This window comes from Callionymus lyra, chromosome 1 (assembly GCF_982586985.1).
Source record: "Callionymus lyra chromosome 1, fCalLyr1.hap1.1, whole genome shotgun sequence".
Taxonomy (NCBI): domain Eukaryota; kingdom Metazoa; phylum Chordata; class Actinopteri; order Syngnathiformes; family Callionymidae; genus Callionymus; species Callionymus lyra.
Genome location: NC_141818.1, coordinates 34,900,242 through 34,916,395, shown reverse-complemented (window position 1 = coordinate 34,916,395; position 16,154 = coordinate 34,900,242). Strand labels below are relative to the sequence as shown.

General features: G+C 40.6%; 2 protein-coding genes across 2 annotated transcripts; both read left to right on the top strand.

Annotated features, from left to right (window-relative positions):
• Positions 1–1,543: 1,543 nt before the first annotated feature.
• Positions 1,544–2,747, top strand: LOC148089210 (uncharacterized). Its single transcript, XM_087783276.1, has 2 exons — positions 1,544–1,598; positions 1,795–2,747. The coding sequence occupies exon 2, from the start codon at positions 1,857–1,859 to the stop codon at positions 2,601–2,603; it is 747 nt and encodes a 248-aa protein (XP_087639402.1). The 5' UTR covers positions 1,544–1,598; positions 1,795–1,856; the 3' UTR covers positions 2,604–2,747.
• A 5,760-nt stretch (positions 2,748–8,507) lies between these two features.
• On the top strand, positions 8,508–15,036 carry nfil3-5 (nuclear factor, interleukin 3 regulated, member 5). The gene is made up of 2 exons (XM_087804424.1): positions 8,508–8,756; positions 11,711–15,036. The coding sequence occupies exon 2, from the start codon at positions 12,104–12,106 to the stop codon at positions 13,799–13,801; it is 1,698 nt and encodes a 565-aa protein (XP_087660550.1). The 5' UTR covers positions 8,508–8,756; positions 11,711–12,103; the 3' UTR covers positions 13,802–15,036.
• Positions 15,037–16,154: the final 1,118 nt, after the last annotated feature.

Here is a 16,154-nt window from a genome sequence, read left to right as displayed (position 1 = left end):
TTCAAGCTAGAAGCTCTAATGCTTATCTCGCTTATATTTAAATGAGCTAATTCAAGCTAGTAGCAATAATGTTAAGGATCCAGCACAAAACTGATGATTACATTCTCAATAAAAACATTATTATTATAATTAGGGAGACACAATGTACACACCAAGTCTAAACAAAAAGATTATGACCAAATTACACGTTGTAAACACTGGTATGTGCAACTTTTATTATTGATAAGATAAAAGAATAAAGAATATTTGAGGTAAAGCGAGGACGTTGCAGCAGTTGTATCCCGTGGTGACCATTAAGGGACAACCATGTCTTTTGAGGACATTCTCACGTCTCCTAAATAAAATAATTTGAATTGAATTAACACAAAAGTTCATCTTCTAAATACAATTTCAATGCCAATACAGTCACAAAATAATAACGTTGATAACAACTATAAGAACTGAACATAATAACAATCAATTGATTTCTAAAATCTCAGTGAAATAGTTGCTTTTTAAGATTTAATCGCGTTTATCTTGAGAAAAATGTGGATTTTTCTTTTTCAACGTTGACTGTAACAAGCGAGGTATCACAACATAAAACTTGAGTGGATCACAAGACTAAATGATGATCCAGAATTAGAGTTAAGTGAATGGAGTCTCCTGACCTGAACTGGACACACAAACATTCAACGTGTGTATGAAGAATGACGTGTCAAGTCCACATTTGTCATAAAGTCAACGTATAATAATACGTTAATAAGTAAGTCATCAGCTCCTTCTTATCACAATTTCAGACAATTATCTTGATATCACAGATGCAAGAGTTTTGACCCGTCTTTACGTAACATGGCGGATGTTCTCTTGACAAACAATGTTCCCCTTCAGTGTGCAACCTCACCTCAGATGAACTTCCGACTGGCCTCACATGCTCTCACTCAGTGTGTGTGTGTGTGTTGTGCACTCATAGCGTTAACCTTCTTCTGTCTCTCCATTCCTGGAAATGACAAGCTTTGTTATTATATCATTTGTTGTCTTTCACTTTAACAATACAATTTTGAACGGATGCGTGAAACAAAGCCGATGAATAGGGAGGCAGGTGAGAGGTTCAGGTGCAGACACACACTTTCATAGATGGGATCATAAAACCGGCTTCAAAAGAAGTGTTGGATTTTTAGTGTACATATTGTAAAATATGTTTGACTGGAGCACAAAAATATCAAATTATGTCTATATCTACAGTATATCTATATATAGATATAGATAACACAAAATGTTTTTTTTTCTATGAGGTGGACCTCACGAGAACGTTTGTGGCCCTTGGGCAGAACTATAGATAACGGATGAAAAATGAAAGTCGATTAAATAGCTGGTGAACAACAACAAAGAAAACATTTTATGTATTATGACCAGTCTGGATTTTATCGTGTTTGCTTTCAGTGATCTGCGAGGGGGAGGCGGGGGGTGGGAGGGAGGAAAGAAGGGTCGTCCGAGGTGAGGATTGTTGTCCTCGACTGAACCCATGGAGCCCAGACGAGCGAGCACAAGAGCAGAGCAGAGTAGAAACGGTCAGAGCAGAGTAGAAACTGTCACATGTGCTCGTCCTGCAGGACCAGACGGTGAGATCTGCTGAGAAACTTTAACTCTAACCCATGCATGTCGTTTTAAGGAATATATATTTGTGTTTGTGAGTTAAAACAAAATTGCTAAATGAACAAAAAAATATTTCTCAAGTGATACATTGAAAGCGTGTTTGTTTTTTAAGCAAAAATCTTATTTTTACTTAATAAGAATATTTGTTTTTCATCTGGGTAGATCTCGACGCTGCAGATAGATGGCGAAGTTGAGTCTCCTTTCTCCGTGAAGAACTTAGTAGCATGGAGGATCAGGCGGTCAGATATTTTGTGGACAACTTGCCTCTCGGGTGTAGAGAGAACTTCTGCAGCGGAGACACCAAAACTGTCAGCAGTGGCGACGAGGACGCGGGTGTAGGGCGGCGCGCCCGCAGGATCACCCCGAGTGAGAGGAAAGACGAGTTCTACTGGGCCATGCGGGTGAAGAATAACGAGTCAGCGAAGAAGTCCAGGGACAAGCGCAGAGCCAACAGCCGGATGCTGGAGAGACAGATCCTGAGTCTGCTGGAGGAGAACGCCAGTCTGAGGGCGGAGCTGTTGGCCCTCAGGTTCCGCTTCGGTGAGGTGAGGATGACACCTGAGGGGCCACTCTTCGAGGACTCGTCCGTGACCTCAGGTGGAACCCCCAACACTCAAAGAGCTGCAGTTTCCTGGTCTTCAGAGGCGTCTGGACTTCTGGGCAGCTCTGTGATTTTTGGTGAAGCGCCCCCTTGTGCCAGAGAGCAGGAGGGCTTTCCAGAGACTCCAAACGAGTCTTTAAAAGGTCTTCCACTCAAGCTCCGCTTCAAAGGAGGATACATTTCTTCCTGTTATGATGTCAGACTGAGAGGTGCAAACATTGTAAGGAAACACACTCCAGAAGACCGGGCTGCCTTCTGTGAGCCGGAAAGTCCACACCTGAAGTACCAGCAGGGCAGTCTGCAGACTCAAATCAACAGTCTGTCTCAGGAAGTGGCTCAGCTCAAGAGGATTTTGTCTCTCAGCGGTTGAAGACTCTCAATAAACACCCTGAGTTATCACGGTCATCGTTGCGGTTCCACATTTTCATGCACATTCAATCAGTTCTTTTTGAGAAAACCTTCACTTAATCAGTGAAAACATTGTTTTTTTTGTTCTTAATAACAATCAATAAATAAGAAAATCAATTCCAAGAACTTATTATTGAACTCGGGGGTCTCTCAAAGTTTGTTATAAATTAATTAATAAATAAATAAAATAATATTAATCAATAAATGATGGGCCATGTGGATACCATTATTTTTGTGAGGTATATGAAACTAATACATACTAAAGTGTCGGGATGGATAAATACTATAGCAAGCTAAACATTTTTTGTCATCATTAACACTTGAATCAACCACTCTTCCACTGCTTAGTCGAAGTCAGGTCGTGGGGGCAGCAGCCGGAGCAAAGATGCCCAAACTTGTTTCTCACCAGAAACTTCCTGTTCACTTAATATAATATATTAGGATGCACTTACAAACAACTACCGATAGAGGGAAGCATCGAGCAAGGTGAGTCAATCCTAGGAAAGGTGGATCATTTCAAAATACTTTCTGAATTTTAACCTGTGTACACAATAAACAGACTCATCGCATTATTTCTTCTGAGCATTAGATCAGGATAAACTCGTCATCTTGTGCAGAAGTTCTGAAAAATGATCTGTAGAAACCATGTGAATCAATCATCAACGAATGTGACGGTTTGAACTCTTGCCTCAAAAGTCAACATCAGAGAACAGACTTAACCTGACCACCAAGGTCACTCTGACCTTGAGTACATTTGTTCAGGGAGATTGTTAAAAAAAAACAGGTTAGATCTGCAATTTTTCTGTTTCGGACATTGTTCTCTCACAAAGGTTAATGGGTGTTCAGAGCCCCGAAGATGTGACTCATCGTCTACGTCAACAGCTATTTTTAGCCGCTGAAGTGGGGGGCTGGTCGGCCCACGTGGACGCAAAAAGGCACGAGTTCAGAATATCTGATTCGAGAAGCAGACAGTGGAGAAACGCGGCATTAATGGACTAACCTTAAAATCAGCGAAATACGACTTCCAAAGGTGGGAATCCACAATATGTTTCTCTTTTTTTAAGGAAGCTGATCAACGTTTGATCATTATTTTAGGAAAATTAATCAACAAAGGTGTGGAATATAGACCAAATGGAGCACTTAAAGATTTGCTTATACCCCCTTGTATTGAGTCTAAATAAAATATATTCTTTCCTGTTCATATGGAACTGATTTCATAATAGCAACAATATATTTCTGATAACCAATTTACTGATTTTACAAGATTTTTTGAACATGTGTTCACCTGGTAAACTACAGAAAATACTACCTATTTTTACTACAAGGAGACAGTCATGTTAACTCCTTTATAGCTATGCAGTGCTGTCGAGATGAAGGAAACACGGTTTATTTGTTATCACTCTTTTGCGGTGAAAAAAACAATCCTTTCATAATGAAATCCAATAACTTTGCTGCCGAGGCAAAAGGCCCATGAGCCTGGAAACAACTCCACAACCTACCTTGAGGTCCTGAACCACCAGTTAAGCCTTGTGTTATCTCAGGGTCAAGGTGAAGGACCTCTACCACAGCACATGTATTTATGGAATCCAGGGAATCTGTGCAGCCTATAGCTTCTCACCAGACATATACCGATGCTGTCCTTGAGCCCAGAGACTTGCTGGCATCCTCTAAAGACTAGTTTTGTTTTTATCAGAGCACAGTAAGAGTAATTGAATATCACTGTTATATAACTGAAATATAACCTTTTATATATGTTTTTTTTAAGCAGTGAATTTTGTTTTGGATTGATTCCTCCAAACTATTTTAGAGAATAGTCTTCATTGTTCATTGTTATTGTGTGTGCAGGGTGTGTCTGCGTGTTGTGTCACATGACAACAACAGCTCCACGAATCCCTCAAAAATGCAGGTATGAGTCAGAGCGAGGCAACGGCGGCGCAGCTCGAAAGAAGAGAACATGTCTCAGAAACGAGCCGTTCGAGTGGGTGATGCGAATGAAAGGGTTCAGTCAGCCAGAGGTTACCATATCAGAGCAGCAGAGGCCCGCGGTTGCTAGGCAGACACACTCGAAGTTGCCAAGGGAATGCCTGCATGCAGAGGCAGCTGAAGACCTGATCGACCGTGGTGGGGGTTGGTCCATGTAACAGGCGGTGGGGGGAGGGGACGGCCAAGTTCAACACCACACCGATGGGGAAGGGCGATGGAGGAAATGGAGCTGACGTAACTGAAGATTTATAGTGTCTGACTGCGAGGGGAAAACAACGTTAAATCACACGGACCAAACAGGAACATTACATAATATGTTTAATAGGGTTGCTAGGTTGGTGCAGCTGCTTCTTGACATCCTTGTTGTGCAGATACACTTCACTATTGAACGTCATAAACATAAAGGAGTCGTTGTAAACAACACGAGTGTAAAGGATTCAGGCTGTAATTCAAGATTATACAGAAAAACAAAAGAAGCTTTATGGTCGCACATACTGTAGATGAATGGTGCACATATTACACACACAAAACCCTGGATTTGATTTAATAATGATGAATTGATTCAACTATAGGAAAATGTGTTTGTATTTAATACAAATCAAATAAATAATAAAAATAATAAAAACCCTTGTGTTGTCTCTGGGTCAAGATGAACAACCTCCACCACAGAGAAACCAGGGATACCACAAACACATTTGTTGTCCGGCCTTTGAGTCACCCTGACCCAGAGACAACACAAGGTATACCTCAAACACATTTGTTGTCGGGCCTTTGGGTCACCTTGACCCAGAGATAACAAAAATGGATACCTTAAACACATTTGTTGTCGGGCTTTCAGGTCACCTTGACCCAGAGATAACAAAAGGGATACCTCAAACACATTTGTTCCCGGGACTTCAGGTCACCTTGACCCAGAGATAACAAAAGGGATACCTCAAACACATTTGTTGTCTGACCTTTGGGTCACCTTGACCCAGAGAAGAAATAAGGGTTAGATAAATATTCCACAGTATCACATACTCAAGTAAAAAAAAACTGATCACATAAGTAGTTTACACTAGAGCACAGATTTAAAGGTGAAATAGATCATAAAGCAAGCAGAAAACTGTCCTAAAACTGTGGTTAAACCATCTGCAACATGTGAAACGTTTGACTTATTTATATAAAGAATAGCATAATCGGGAAATCAGCGGATTAATGTTTTACTCCACTGCTCAATATAAACCATGGGGAGCAGGAGGCTGTTCAAACCTAGTCTGGTTCTGCTTGATGTTTCTGCCTGTTTTTCTTCCCCGTTACATCAATTTATTTAAAATGTTAAGTGTTTTGAGATAACTCAGTTATTGAGTTAAATAAAATTGAATTGAAATGTCTGACAGAGTCAATGTTTATATGTTGTTTCAGACGTTCAATTCACCTCAGTACTGAGAAAAGATAAAATGTTAACACTTACCCACACCCGTTCACACCCGAATGTTTACCTGCAATATCGTGAAAGACTATGTAAAGGCATCCCAATCATTTTAGTGTTATATCATCATTACTAAAGTTTATTAAATTGCTATTGATGTTGTGGTTATTATTACATAATGAAGATTCTTATTATTCAATATTTATGTTGGAATGATTGTCCTGTTGCATTTGTTGTTTCAGAAAACAGTAAATGTCTTTGATGTCTTTTTATTGATAAAATAGTATTTACGTTTGTTTTATAAAATAACCAATATGAACGGAACATCACTTAATTCACCTTATTACTGAGAAAGAAAAAAAACAGGTTTTTAATTGAAAAGCAAAAAGCTCGATTTAAAAAATAAAACAAATGTATTTATTCTTAATGTTATCACTTAAATGTGCTTTTATGACATTTTTTTTACATCATGAATGTGATTATTATTAAAATATATTATTATTCAATTGGTATTAATGTTGTAGTTATCATTACATAATAAAGATCTGCCACAGTTTGTCGAAACCTTCCTCAAAACTTAATAAAACAGATGTATAACCAGTAGATGTCTTGTAGTGATTGTCTTATTGCATTTGTGTTAAGTTTAAGAAAACAATGACTCTTTCCTAACGTCAGCTTGTTGCTGAAATAGTATAGACGTTTTAAATGGAACTCCAGAGAATAATCGATATATATATATATTCAACGCTCAACCAAACTTGTGCACACATTTGTGAAATTCAAAAGTGTAAAAAAAAAATGGATGCAAAGGCACCTTATTATTTTTTCCTTGTATTATATAATTATTACTATTGATGTTGTGGATATTATTACATAATGAAGATTCTTATTATTCAATAATTATGTTGGAATGATTGTCCTGTTGCATTTGTGGTTTCAGAAAAGAGTAAATGTCTCATTTTAAGATGTCTTTTTACTGCTTAAATAGGATTTACTTTTGTAAAATAACCGATATGAATTGAACATTTACTTAATTCACCTTATAACTGAGAAAGAAAAAAAACAGGTTTTTAATTGAAAAGCAAAAAGCTCGATTTAAAAAATAAAACAAATGTATTTATTCTTAATGTTATCACTTAAATGTGCTTTTATGACATTTTTTTTACATCATGAATGTGATTATTATTAAAATATATTATTATTCAATTGGTATTAATGTTGTAGTTATCATTACATAATAAAGATCTGCCACAGTTTGTCGAAACCTTCCTCAAAACTTAATAAAAACAGATGTATAACCAGTAGATGTCTTGTTAGAGTGATTCTCTTATTGCATTTGTGTTAAGTTTAAGAAAACAATGACTCTTTCCTAACGTCAGCTTGTTGCTGAAATAGTATAGACGTTTTAAATGGAACTCCAGAGAATAATCGATATATATATATATTCAACGCTCAACCAAACTTGTGCACACATTTGTGAAATTCAAAAGTGTAAAAAAAAATGGATGCAAAGGCACCTTATTATTTTTTCCTTGTATTATATAATTATTACTATTGATGTTGTGGATATTATTACATAATGAAGATTCTTATTATTCAATAATTATGTTGGAATGATTGTCCTGTTGCATTTGTGGTTTCAGAAAAGAGTAAATGTCTCATTTTAAGATGTCTTTTTACTGCTTAAATAGGATTTACTTTTGTAAAATAACCGATATGAATTGAACATTTACTTAATTCACCTTATAACTGAGAAAGAAAAAAAACAGGTTTTTAATTGAAAAGCAAAAAGCTCGATTTAAAAAATAAAACAAATGTATTTATTCTTAATGTTATCACTTAAATGTGCTTTTATGACATTTTTTTTACATCATGAATGTGATTATTATTAAAATATATTATTATTCAATTGGTATTAATGTTGTAGTTATCATTACATAATAAAGATCTGCCACAGTTTGTCGAAACCTTCCTCAAAACTTAATAAAAACAGATGTATAACCAGTAGATGTCTTGTTAGAGTGATTCTCTTATTGCATTTGTGTTAAGTTTAAGAAAACAATGACTCTTTCCTAACGTCAGCTTGTTGCTGAAATAGTATAGACGTTTTAAATGGAACTCCAGAGAATAATCGATATATATATATATATTCAACGCTCAACCAAACTTGTGCAAACATTTGTGAAATTCAAAATAGTAAAAAAAAAATGGATGCAAAGGCACCTTATTATCGTTTCCTATTATATAATTATTACTATTGATGTTGTGGATATTATTACATAATAACGGACAGTTAAAAAAAAAATCTAATGTCGACTTCTAACTAGTTGTTTTTAAAAACATCCATATTGGTGTTAAAGTGCAGATGATCTCGGGTTGCAGAGCCGGCGCTAGGAGGGAGTGTTCGGGGACAGAAACGTGACCGGGCAGCCTAAGAGCTGTTACGCAACCGCTGACCTACTAACACATATTTCTAGAGAAGCAGCCGCAGAAAGTAGAGCAAAGTGCCCGACACACAGCAGCACACAAGCCCGGACCAGCTCAGCGACCGCCACGCTCAACCCCGGCACCGCAGTCAGGGAATCGAACCCGAAACTTCTTTTTTCCTCTTATTTGGTGACGATTCTTTTTTTTTTATTCACCACCGGAGACGAAGGAAGGAAGAGCGCGAGACCAGCTTTTGTGTCGGAAGACCGTGGATTCCCCTCCTCCAGCAGCGAGGTATGTTTTGAATGGAGCGTCATTGTTGTGTGTCCCTAGCTTTCGTTTAATCCATTTAAACGTGTTTTGGGGTGTTTTTAGTGGGATGTGAGTCAGTGGCGGGTGTTGGTGCCCACATGGCGACGCCGTGTTCGCCCGTGACTTTGAACGTTTTTTTTCTTCCTCCCAGGAAACGAGGTCGGGTTTCGTTTTTAAAAGATTTCATTTTTTCGTGTCTGGATTTTTGTCGCGAGTTCAATGTCAAAGTGAGGGTGTTTTTTGTTTTTTTTGCGATCGGATTTTTTTTTTTCCAAAAAAAAAGGGGGGAGACATGGCGGCCGCGTACAGCGAGAGATGTCGGGTTTTGTGGCCGAGATGTGCGCTCTGTGTGCGGGCGAGAGCGCTGGCGGCAGCACGTGGCGTCTGGATGTTTGTGCGCGGAGGTTTTTTTTTCTTTATGTAGGTCAGTGGATCACTTCATTCTCCGAATTCCTCTTTTGACCGAGTGAAGTGACTCTTGTCAGAGCGAATTATTAACACGTCATTCAACAATTAAAAAACACCAGAGACCATTATTCTCCATTATAAGCAACTATATAATAAAAAAAATAAATCGTACACCTAAATATAACAATTTATAAAGAGTTTTTATTAAATAAACGACATGATATTAAAGGACTTATGGAGATGACATAAACATCTGTAGCTCTCGGGACCCCCAAACCTGTTCCCCTTGGAACCACTTTGGAATTTTCAAAACACAACCTTCCCAGACACAGAACCTTTTGTTCTTAGGAATGATGTAACACAGCTGCTATTTTAGTGCTACTTCCCAAGAAAATCCTGTCTTTCTAAAGGCAAACTTGGCGCTGCTTCAGGGGGGAAAACAACTATATTTAAAGGAAGAGAGGGAAAAAAAAGAGCAATCAGTAACTCAATACTTCTGTCTGGCAAGGCAGCCAAAGTTCTGGTTGAGCTTATAGTCCGCCTGCTGCCAGCTGGTCTGCGTTCAAAACCGTCTGCATCCCAGTTCCGAATATAGGTCAGAGCTGTATCTAGGTGAGGATACATGAGTCAAGTTCTGAGCCACATGGGTCACGGCCAACTCCTAAAGTTTTCCACCTTTGTAAAGCATGACACCCATTAAGAAACCTAAGAGAGGAAACACAAATCTAAAAAAAAAAAGGAAAATGTGGGTCAATGTTTTAGGTCGAATAACCAAAAGGGAGGGCGGGTTAATTTATTCACATGTTGACTTAGTATTAGAGGACGTTTTGTTTCTTTCTCAGAAATGACTTCACCAGGAATGCCGGCGCTCCTGTTGACTTTTCTGACACAAAGCAGTGGGGAAAATGGATGCTGCGAGCGAGGGGGGTGGGGGGGGCCGTCTCTCCACGTGTGTGGTGTTGGAGGAGGGGGAGCGAAAAGATTGTGTTCAACTCTCACTTCTATTGAGTAAAAGGGGGGGGAAGAAAAAAAAAAAGAAAACGTCTGGGATGAATAGCAATGGCTGCTCTTTCTAAAGGTCGCCCACCGTAGAGCCTATATTCCGCAATCGCTTTATAAGCACAAAAAAAAAACGATCTTGTTTGAATAACACACCGCCCATATTTGCCCTTCGCCACCAGCCTCGATGTAATACGTGTTACACAAGCTTTGCCGCACAACATGAAACATTCCGAGCACGTACACTATGAGCAACAACAGCCGCCCCTCCCCACAGCCCAGAGAGAAGCTGTTATGTGTGATTTTCTGCGGAGAACAGGGAGTGCTACGCCGTCACGACCATACCTCCCTTATTTTTTCTCAAAACGCATCCGAGGGAAAAGCGGATTAATGTTTCATGAAGCCGCTTTTATAACACGATATATAAACTGATGACGTATGTAACTCCCTTCCTATCGCCCCATCTCCCTCCCTCCCTCACCCCTGTCTCTCTATTTTTAGAGTGTACTCTAATACTCTCCTGCCCCCCCCGCCCCTCCTTGCGGTCCCACTGACCTATTTTATAGCTCACCGTCGAAGGCAGGAGGAGTGTTTACGGCTTTGTGTCGTTTCTAGGTCAGTGGGACAGCAGCGACGTATGCGCCTCCTTCTCGCCCGCCTATGTGTCTCCGCCCTAGCTGGGTTTTTTTTTTTACAAAGATGATTCACGGCCAAGAAGAGAATTCTTCTCGACGTGGTTGTTTCTGAGGCCTTCTTTGTTCAGAGAGAGTTTCCGCTCACTTTACAGATGGTGTGTTGAAGTATGTATGTCAGCGTGTTGGAAATGAGGTCAAGGGACCCTTTTTTTTAAGGGATCACACTGAAGATATAAAAAAAAAGTTAAAGAAAGTTTCGACACACCGTGACCTGGATTTACCATTTAATCGCACACATCTGTGTTTTTGTATGGCACCACTTATGCAAAGTTGTTCGGTGAAACAGAAAATGTTGGCCTGAAACAAGAGCGTGTCTAGTTGTTACATAATCCCTCAGGGCTGTCGACATCACGCTGGTGAGACTGGATGGAAGGGGGCGGCGGCCAAGGGGGAGGGGGGGGGTTCCTTTTATATCATGATGTTGACGCCACATGAGGAAGTTAAGCAGCTTGTTGCGTAATTTCAGAGTTTTTTTGTTTTTTTTAACCGAAATATAAAGAGAACCAAAACAAGAAGACCTTAAAAGGAAGAAATCATGTTGACGTGTCATGTTTGTGACACCTTCGTACTAGTCTATCTACAGCACTGGCACCATGAAGTCGGCCCTCTCGGGTCCTTTATGTGACTGTCTCTCTCTCTCTCTCTCTCTCTCTCTCTCTCTCCTTCTTGGACTCTTACACAACAGCGCTGCAGCATTGGCAGCACAGCGTGTTCACTCCTCGGGAACAGAACTGTCTGTTCAGTGTTTTTTCGGGAATGTTCTCTTCAATGTAAAAGTCAATTAAGAAGCAACATGGGATGTATTCTAAATCTGTCTCTCTTTCTGTCTTTCAGAAAAGCAAATATCAACCCCAGAGACGCCCCAAAAGTCACCGACCGTCTCACCCACAGCTACTAATGCCAGCCTAAATCCAGACTTCTTTGTTCAAGGATATAAATGTCTGAGGTTTACGTGGAGTTTCATCTCTTTTTGATATTCCTGGCTTACATGGACACTTGAAGGATTCTGAACTTGACCAACAAAAACACCCATGAGGCTCGCCACAGAAAGGGCACAAATATTAAAAATCTTTGCAGATCCAGGAACATAATTCTGTGAAAGTAAAAAAGCTATAGAAGCTTTACATCTTCTTCAACGACACACCTCTGCTGGAGTTAACTCCGGCCCCAATTGGGATCATTCAAAGTCTCAGTCCACTCATTCCGTCCTCCGACAACAAGGATTCAATGGAGGTGGAATCTTTCTCCGACTACAATGGGAGCTTCCCATCCCCAGATGGCGGCGGGCGGTCCAACCGCCCGGCCAAGGGTTCCAAGCCGACCATGACGTCCCGTCGCAAGCGAGAGTTCATTTCAGACGAGAAGAAAGACGACTCCTACTGGGAAAAGCGCAGGAAGAACAACGAAGCAGCCAAGCGCTCGAGGGAAAAGCGTCGGCTCAACGACATGGTGCTGGAGAACCGGGTCATGGCGCTGAACGAGGAAAACGTCCGCCTGAAGACGGAACTACTTCAACTCAAGTTGCGCTTCGGCCTCATCAGCCCCGCCTCCTACATGGAGAAGAGTCGGCAGATCACTAGCAGCGCCGCGGCGAACGCCTTGAGTAGCGACGGGAACAGCGCCAACGGTACCCCCAACAGCCACGCCTACCATTCCAGCAGCGGCTACTCGAGCGCTTCCCAGGTGATGATGAACTCGGACTCCTCTGAAACGGAACAATCGACCCAAGGAGAGCGACACAACAACCTGCACTACTCCCCGATGGGCTCTGTATCTGACATGTCCGACGGATCCTCCAGAGACAGTCCTGAACCCATGGGGTACAACATTAAGAAGGAGCCCACGAATATGGAGATGGGCATTCTGGACGGCAACGTAATATCCAACGGGTTGCCCTTCGCTGGGTACAGCAATCCCGGGTCGGTCACTTCCCAACAACAGAGTGCCCCCGTCTCAGAAAGGACAATGGAGTACCAGCATCATCAGCAGAACCACATGGAGGGTTCGGTCACCGCCCCCCATCCCACATCCGCACAGAGGAGCGTCATCCTGTACCGCTCCAGCAGCGCCTGTTACGCCGCCGACAACCAGAGGACGGACGAGGAGCCCGCCGAGAGCCGGCCGACCCACATCGGCGGACACCAGTTCTCCGACTGCTCGGCGAGCATCACAGAGGTCGCGGAGAAGCTGGAGAGAGCGAATACATCAGACTGTGAAAAGTACGAGTACTCCAGCGAGTCCGAAGAACAGCACATACGATACAGCCCCAATGTCCAGATGCAGCATGAGAACCATCAGTATAGCTACGAGGCTCAAGAAAGCACCCTCCGGCACAGCAAGAATCCATTTGCCCCGAATTTGATCCACAGCCGAGAGGAAGGCAACCATTTCCCACAGCACGATAGATACCTCAACACGATGAACGACGAGCCCCCGGTTCTCACCTATGAAGGAGGCCCCAAAGCTAACGGTTTCTATCAAGAAAACTCATCCGCTAAAGACACGTCGTCCAGCGACGGAGACCCTCGTAGCTCCGACAAGGACGGCTCCACCGACGACGAGTCTCCCTCCTCCTCGTCCTCCGACATCAGCAGCTACCACCAGATCGCCTCCAGCTCCGCCCCTTCCTACGACTGTCACGCCGAGGTCAAGGGCACCGCGCTGCCCCACAAGCTTCGTCTCAAGTACAGAGCCATCAGCAACGGGTCGGCGAGATCACATTTTGAGATGTCCGCCCCCATGTCCCCATCACCCTCTCTGCCTCAACACCCGTACCTGGCTCTACCCAGCAACACGGCCGGACACTCGATAGAGGAAAGCAAAGAGGCGGAGAGCCACGCGGTGTACATGGAGGATCGGAGCGAGAAGAAGGACGGCAGTAAAAAGGGATGCAACAAGAGTGTAAGGAACAAAAAAAGAGAATGACTTTGTGAGGTCCACTGAAGCATCTCACCATCACCTCTGTTGCCTCACTGAGCTGAAGCTCCAGCCAGAACTGAATTCAGAAAAGGCAGATTTGTGACGACAAGACAATTCACTGAGTCCCCTCTTAACAATCTCCTACCTCCCACACCCAGCTGCAGACCACGCCCGGAGAGCTGAGGAGGACCAGCATCACCCCCATCCCAGAGTCACCTCTGCGGTTGACTACATTTTCTATGCCTTGGTGCAACTACTGTGGCATTATGGGAACATTTCTTTGACCAAAGAATCAAAACTGTACATTTCTGTTTCCATATTGGGACTATTCTTCCGTCACGTTGTCACTACTGCAGAAGCACTTATGTTGTATATTACTGTGATATAAGTTTGCATATATGGAGCATATATTTTAAGAATAAAATGGTGAGAAAAAAAAACAAGAAAAAAAGGATTGTGGGTAGCTGCTGATCAGCAGAGATCAGCTTGTATGTGTTCAGACACGTTGTACAGTCCCTGCTAGACTAGAAAATGCCTCGATGCAGTTTCCTGTGATCAGATTACGACCCACGAATGGATCGACGAGCACTCAAAATTTTTTTCAACCGTCAAAACGGAAGAGAATCTCCACATATCACAAAGTGATGTTGGAGAGTCCGACAAGCACAAGTTTGCGCTCCTAAAAAGATTTACACTTTGTGTTTATCTCGACAGTCTCCCAATTTAACCAGCACTGCTGCTGTTTCAAAAAACGTGCCTATTTATAGTCGTGTCTGTTCGTGTCCTCTCACTTCCGTACCGAGTTTGTTTTAGCTCCAGTAGCTGTGGTAGATCAGTGCAAGTTCTCATGTGCCTGCCTCTGGCCCCTGATGTATAAATGTAAATTGTCTCTCTTGGTATAATGCTGTCATTATTTTAATGTTTTTGTTAATATAGCAATTTTTTATTTTTTATTACTATCTATTATTTTATGTCTCTATGTCTATCTGTCGTGTCACTTTGCTCTTTGCTCCTCTTTGTCGTGCTGTGTATTGATCTTATCTGCCCACTGGCCGAGCTACCTTTTGTACTCTGTTACCGTAACGTATATTGGTCGCCTGACATGTCGAAGACGATGGGGAGTGGGAGTGTGTCTGTTCGTGATTGTGTATCTGTATACTTCACATGGATATGCAAAATGGTTTTGAAAACACTTTTGATTGTGGCCGCCTGAAAAAGGGGAAATAAAAGGTTAAATTTGATTTTGACTTTCATTTTACAAACGTTTGTACGAACATTATGTTTTCCTCAAGAAAAATGTGGATTTGAAAATGTTTATTTAAGAGCTGTGAGGGCAATGATAGGATAAAAAAAAAATAGGCTTTTAAAAAGAAAAAAAATACAAACCTTAAAATAGAGAAGATAATAAAGATTTCTTTCAAATAATTAAAAGAAAAGAAAATGAGAAATGCAACAAAAATATTTATTTTCATATATAAAGGATATGACTTATATATATAAATAAGTTGTTACCTTGTTTTCCAAAACCAAGAGACTCTAAAATAAAATTATATTTTATTTAAAACTATTAGACTCTTATGTCAGATTATATATATATTTTTAAGAAAAAAAAATGTAATACTTTTTTTAATAGACACATGGTTAGATTAATTTGACCAGGTGTGGAAAATGAAAAGTAGTTTTATTTTTAAAACATTAGGTTTTACGCATGAATACAAAATGTGCTTTAAAAAAACAAAATGTTAAATTGAAAATACTTTTAGGAGTCTATTCCATATGAGACGTTGCCACTTGTAGAATAAATGTTTAAAGAAGTACATTTGGAAAATAGAGACATCTTCACATATCAATGTTATGATGATCCAGAGTCTGTGAGACACACTGACCTACTTCTGACCACAAAGAGCTGATTCACGGCATGAATCACGATGATTCAGTTCATAAATTCCGTTTCGAAGTGTAATATATATAAATTATTATAAGTGTGTCAATATCAAAATTATCTTAAAACTTTATTTTAGATTAAAAAAATAAATGTGGCGTGTACCGTAGGTTTGACGCGTCAAATCATGACGTCATCAACAGGCGGCATCTCCGACAAAATATGTTTATGTATAATATAATAAATATGCATCCTGAATAAAATATAACTTTAAAAAACAAAAAAATTAATACGTTTAAATTTAAATTGAATGATGATAACGTGAAAATAAAAAAGAGCGTAACTTAATTTAGTGACGTCATAAGCAGGTGGCCGCTCTGACTAACACCGAATGCCAGACAAATGCACAAGCTTAATGGTATTTGTTTGTTGTTGAATAGTATATATATTAAAACATTGCTACCATTGTTTTCCGTT

Coding starts and splice junctions, on each gene's coding strand:
- LOC148089210 (XM_087783276.1), top strand. CDS start 1,857: ATGGAGGATCAGGCGGTCAGATATTTTGTGGACAACTTGCCTCTCGGG.
- nfil3-5 (XM_087804424.1), top strand. CDS start 12,104: ATGGAGGTGGAATCTTTCTCCGACTACAATGGGAGCTTCCCATCCCCA.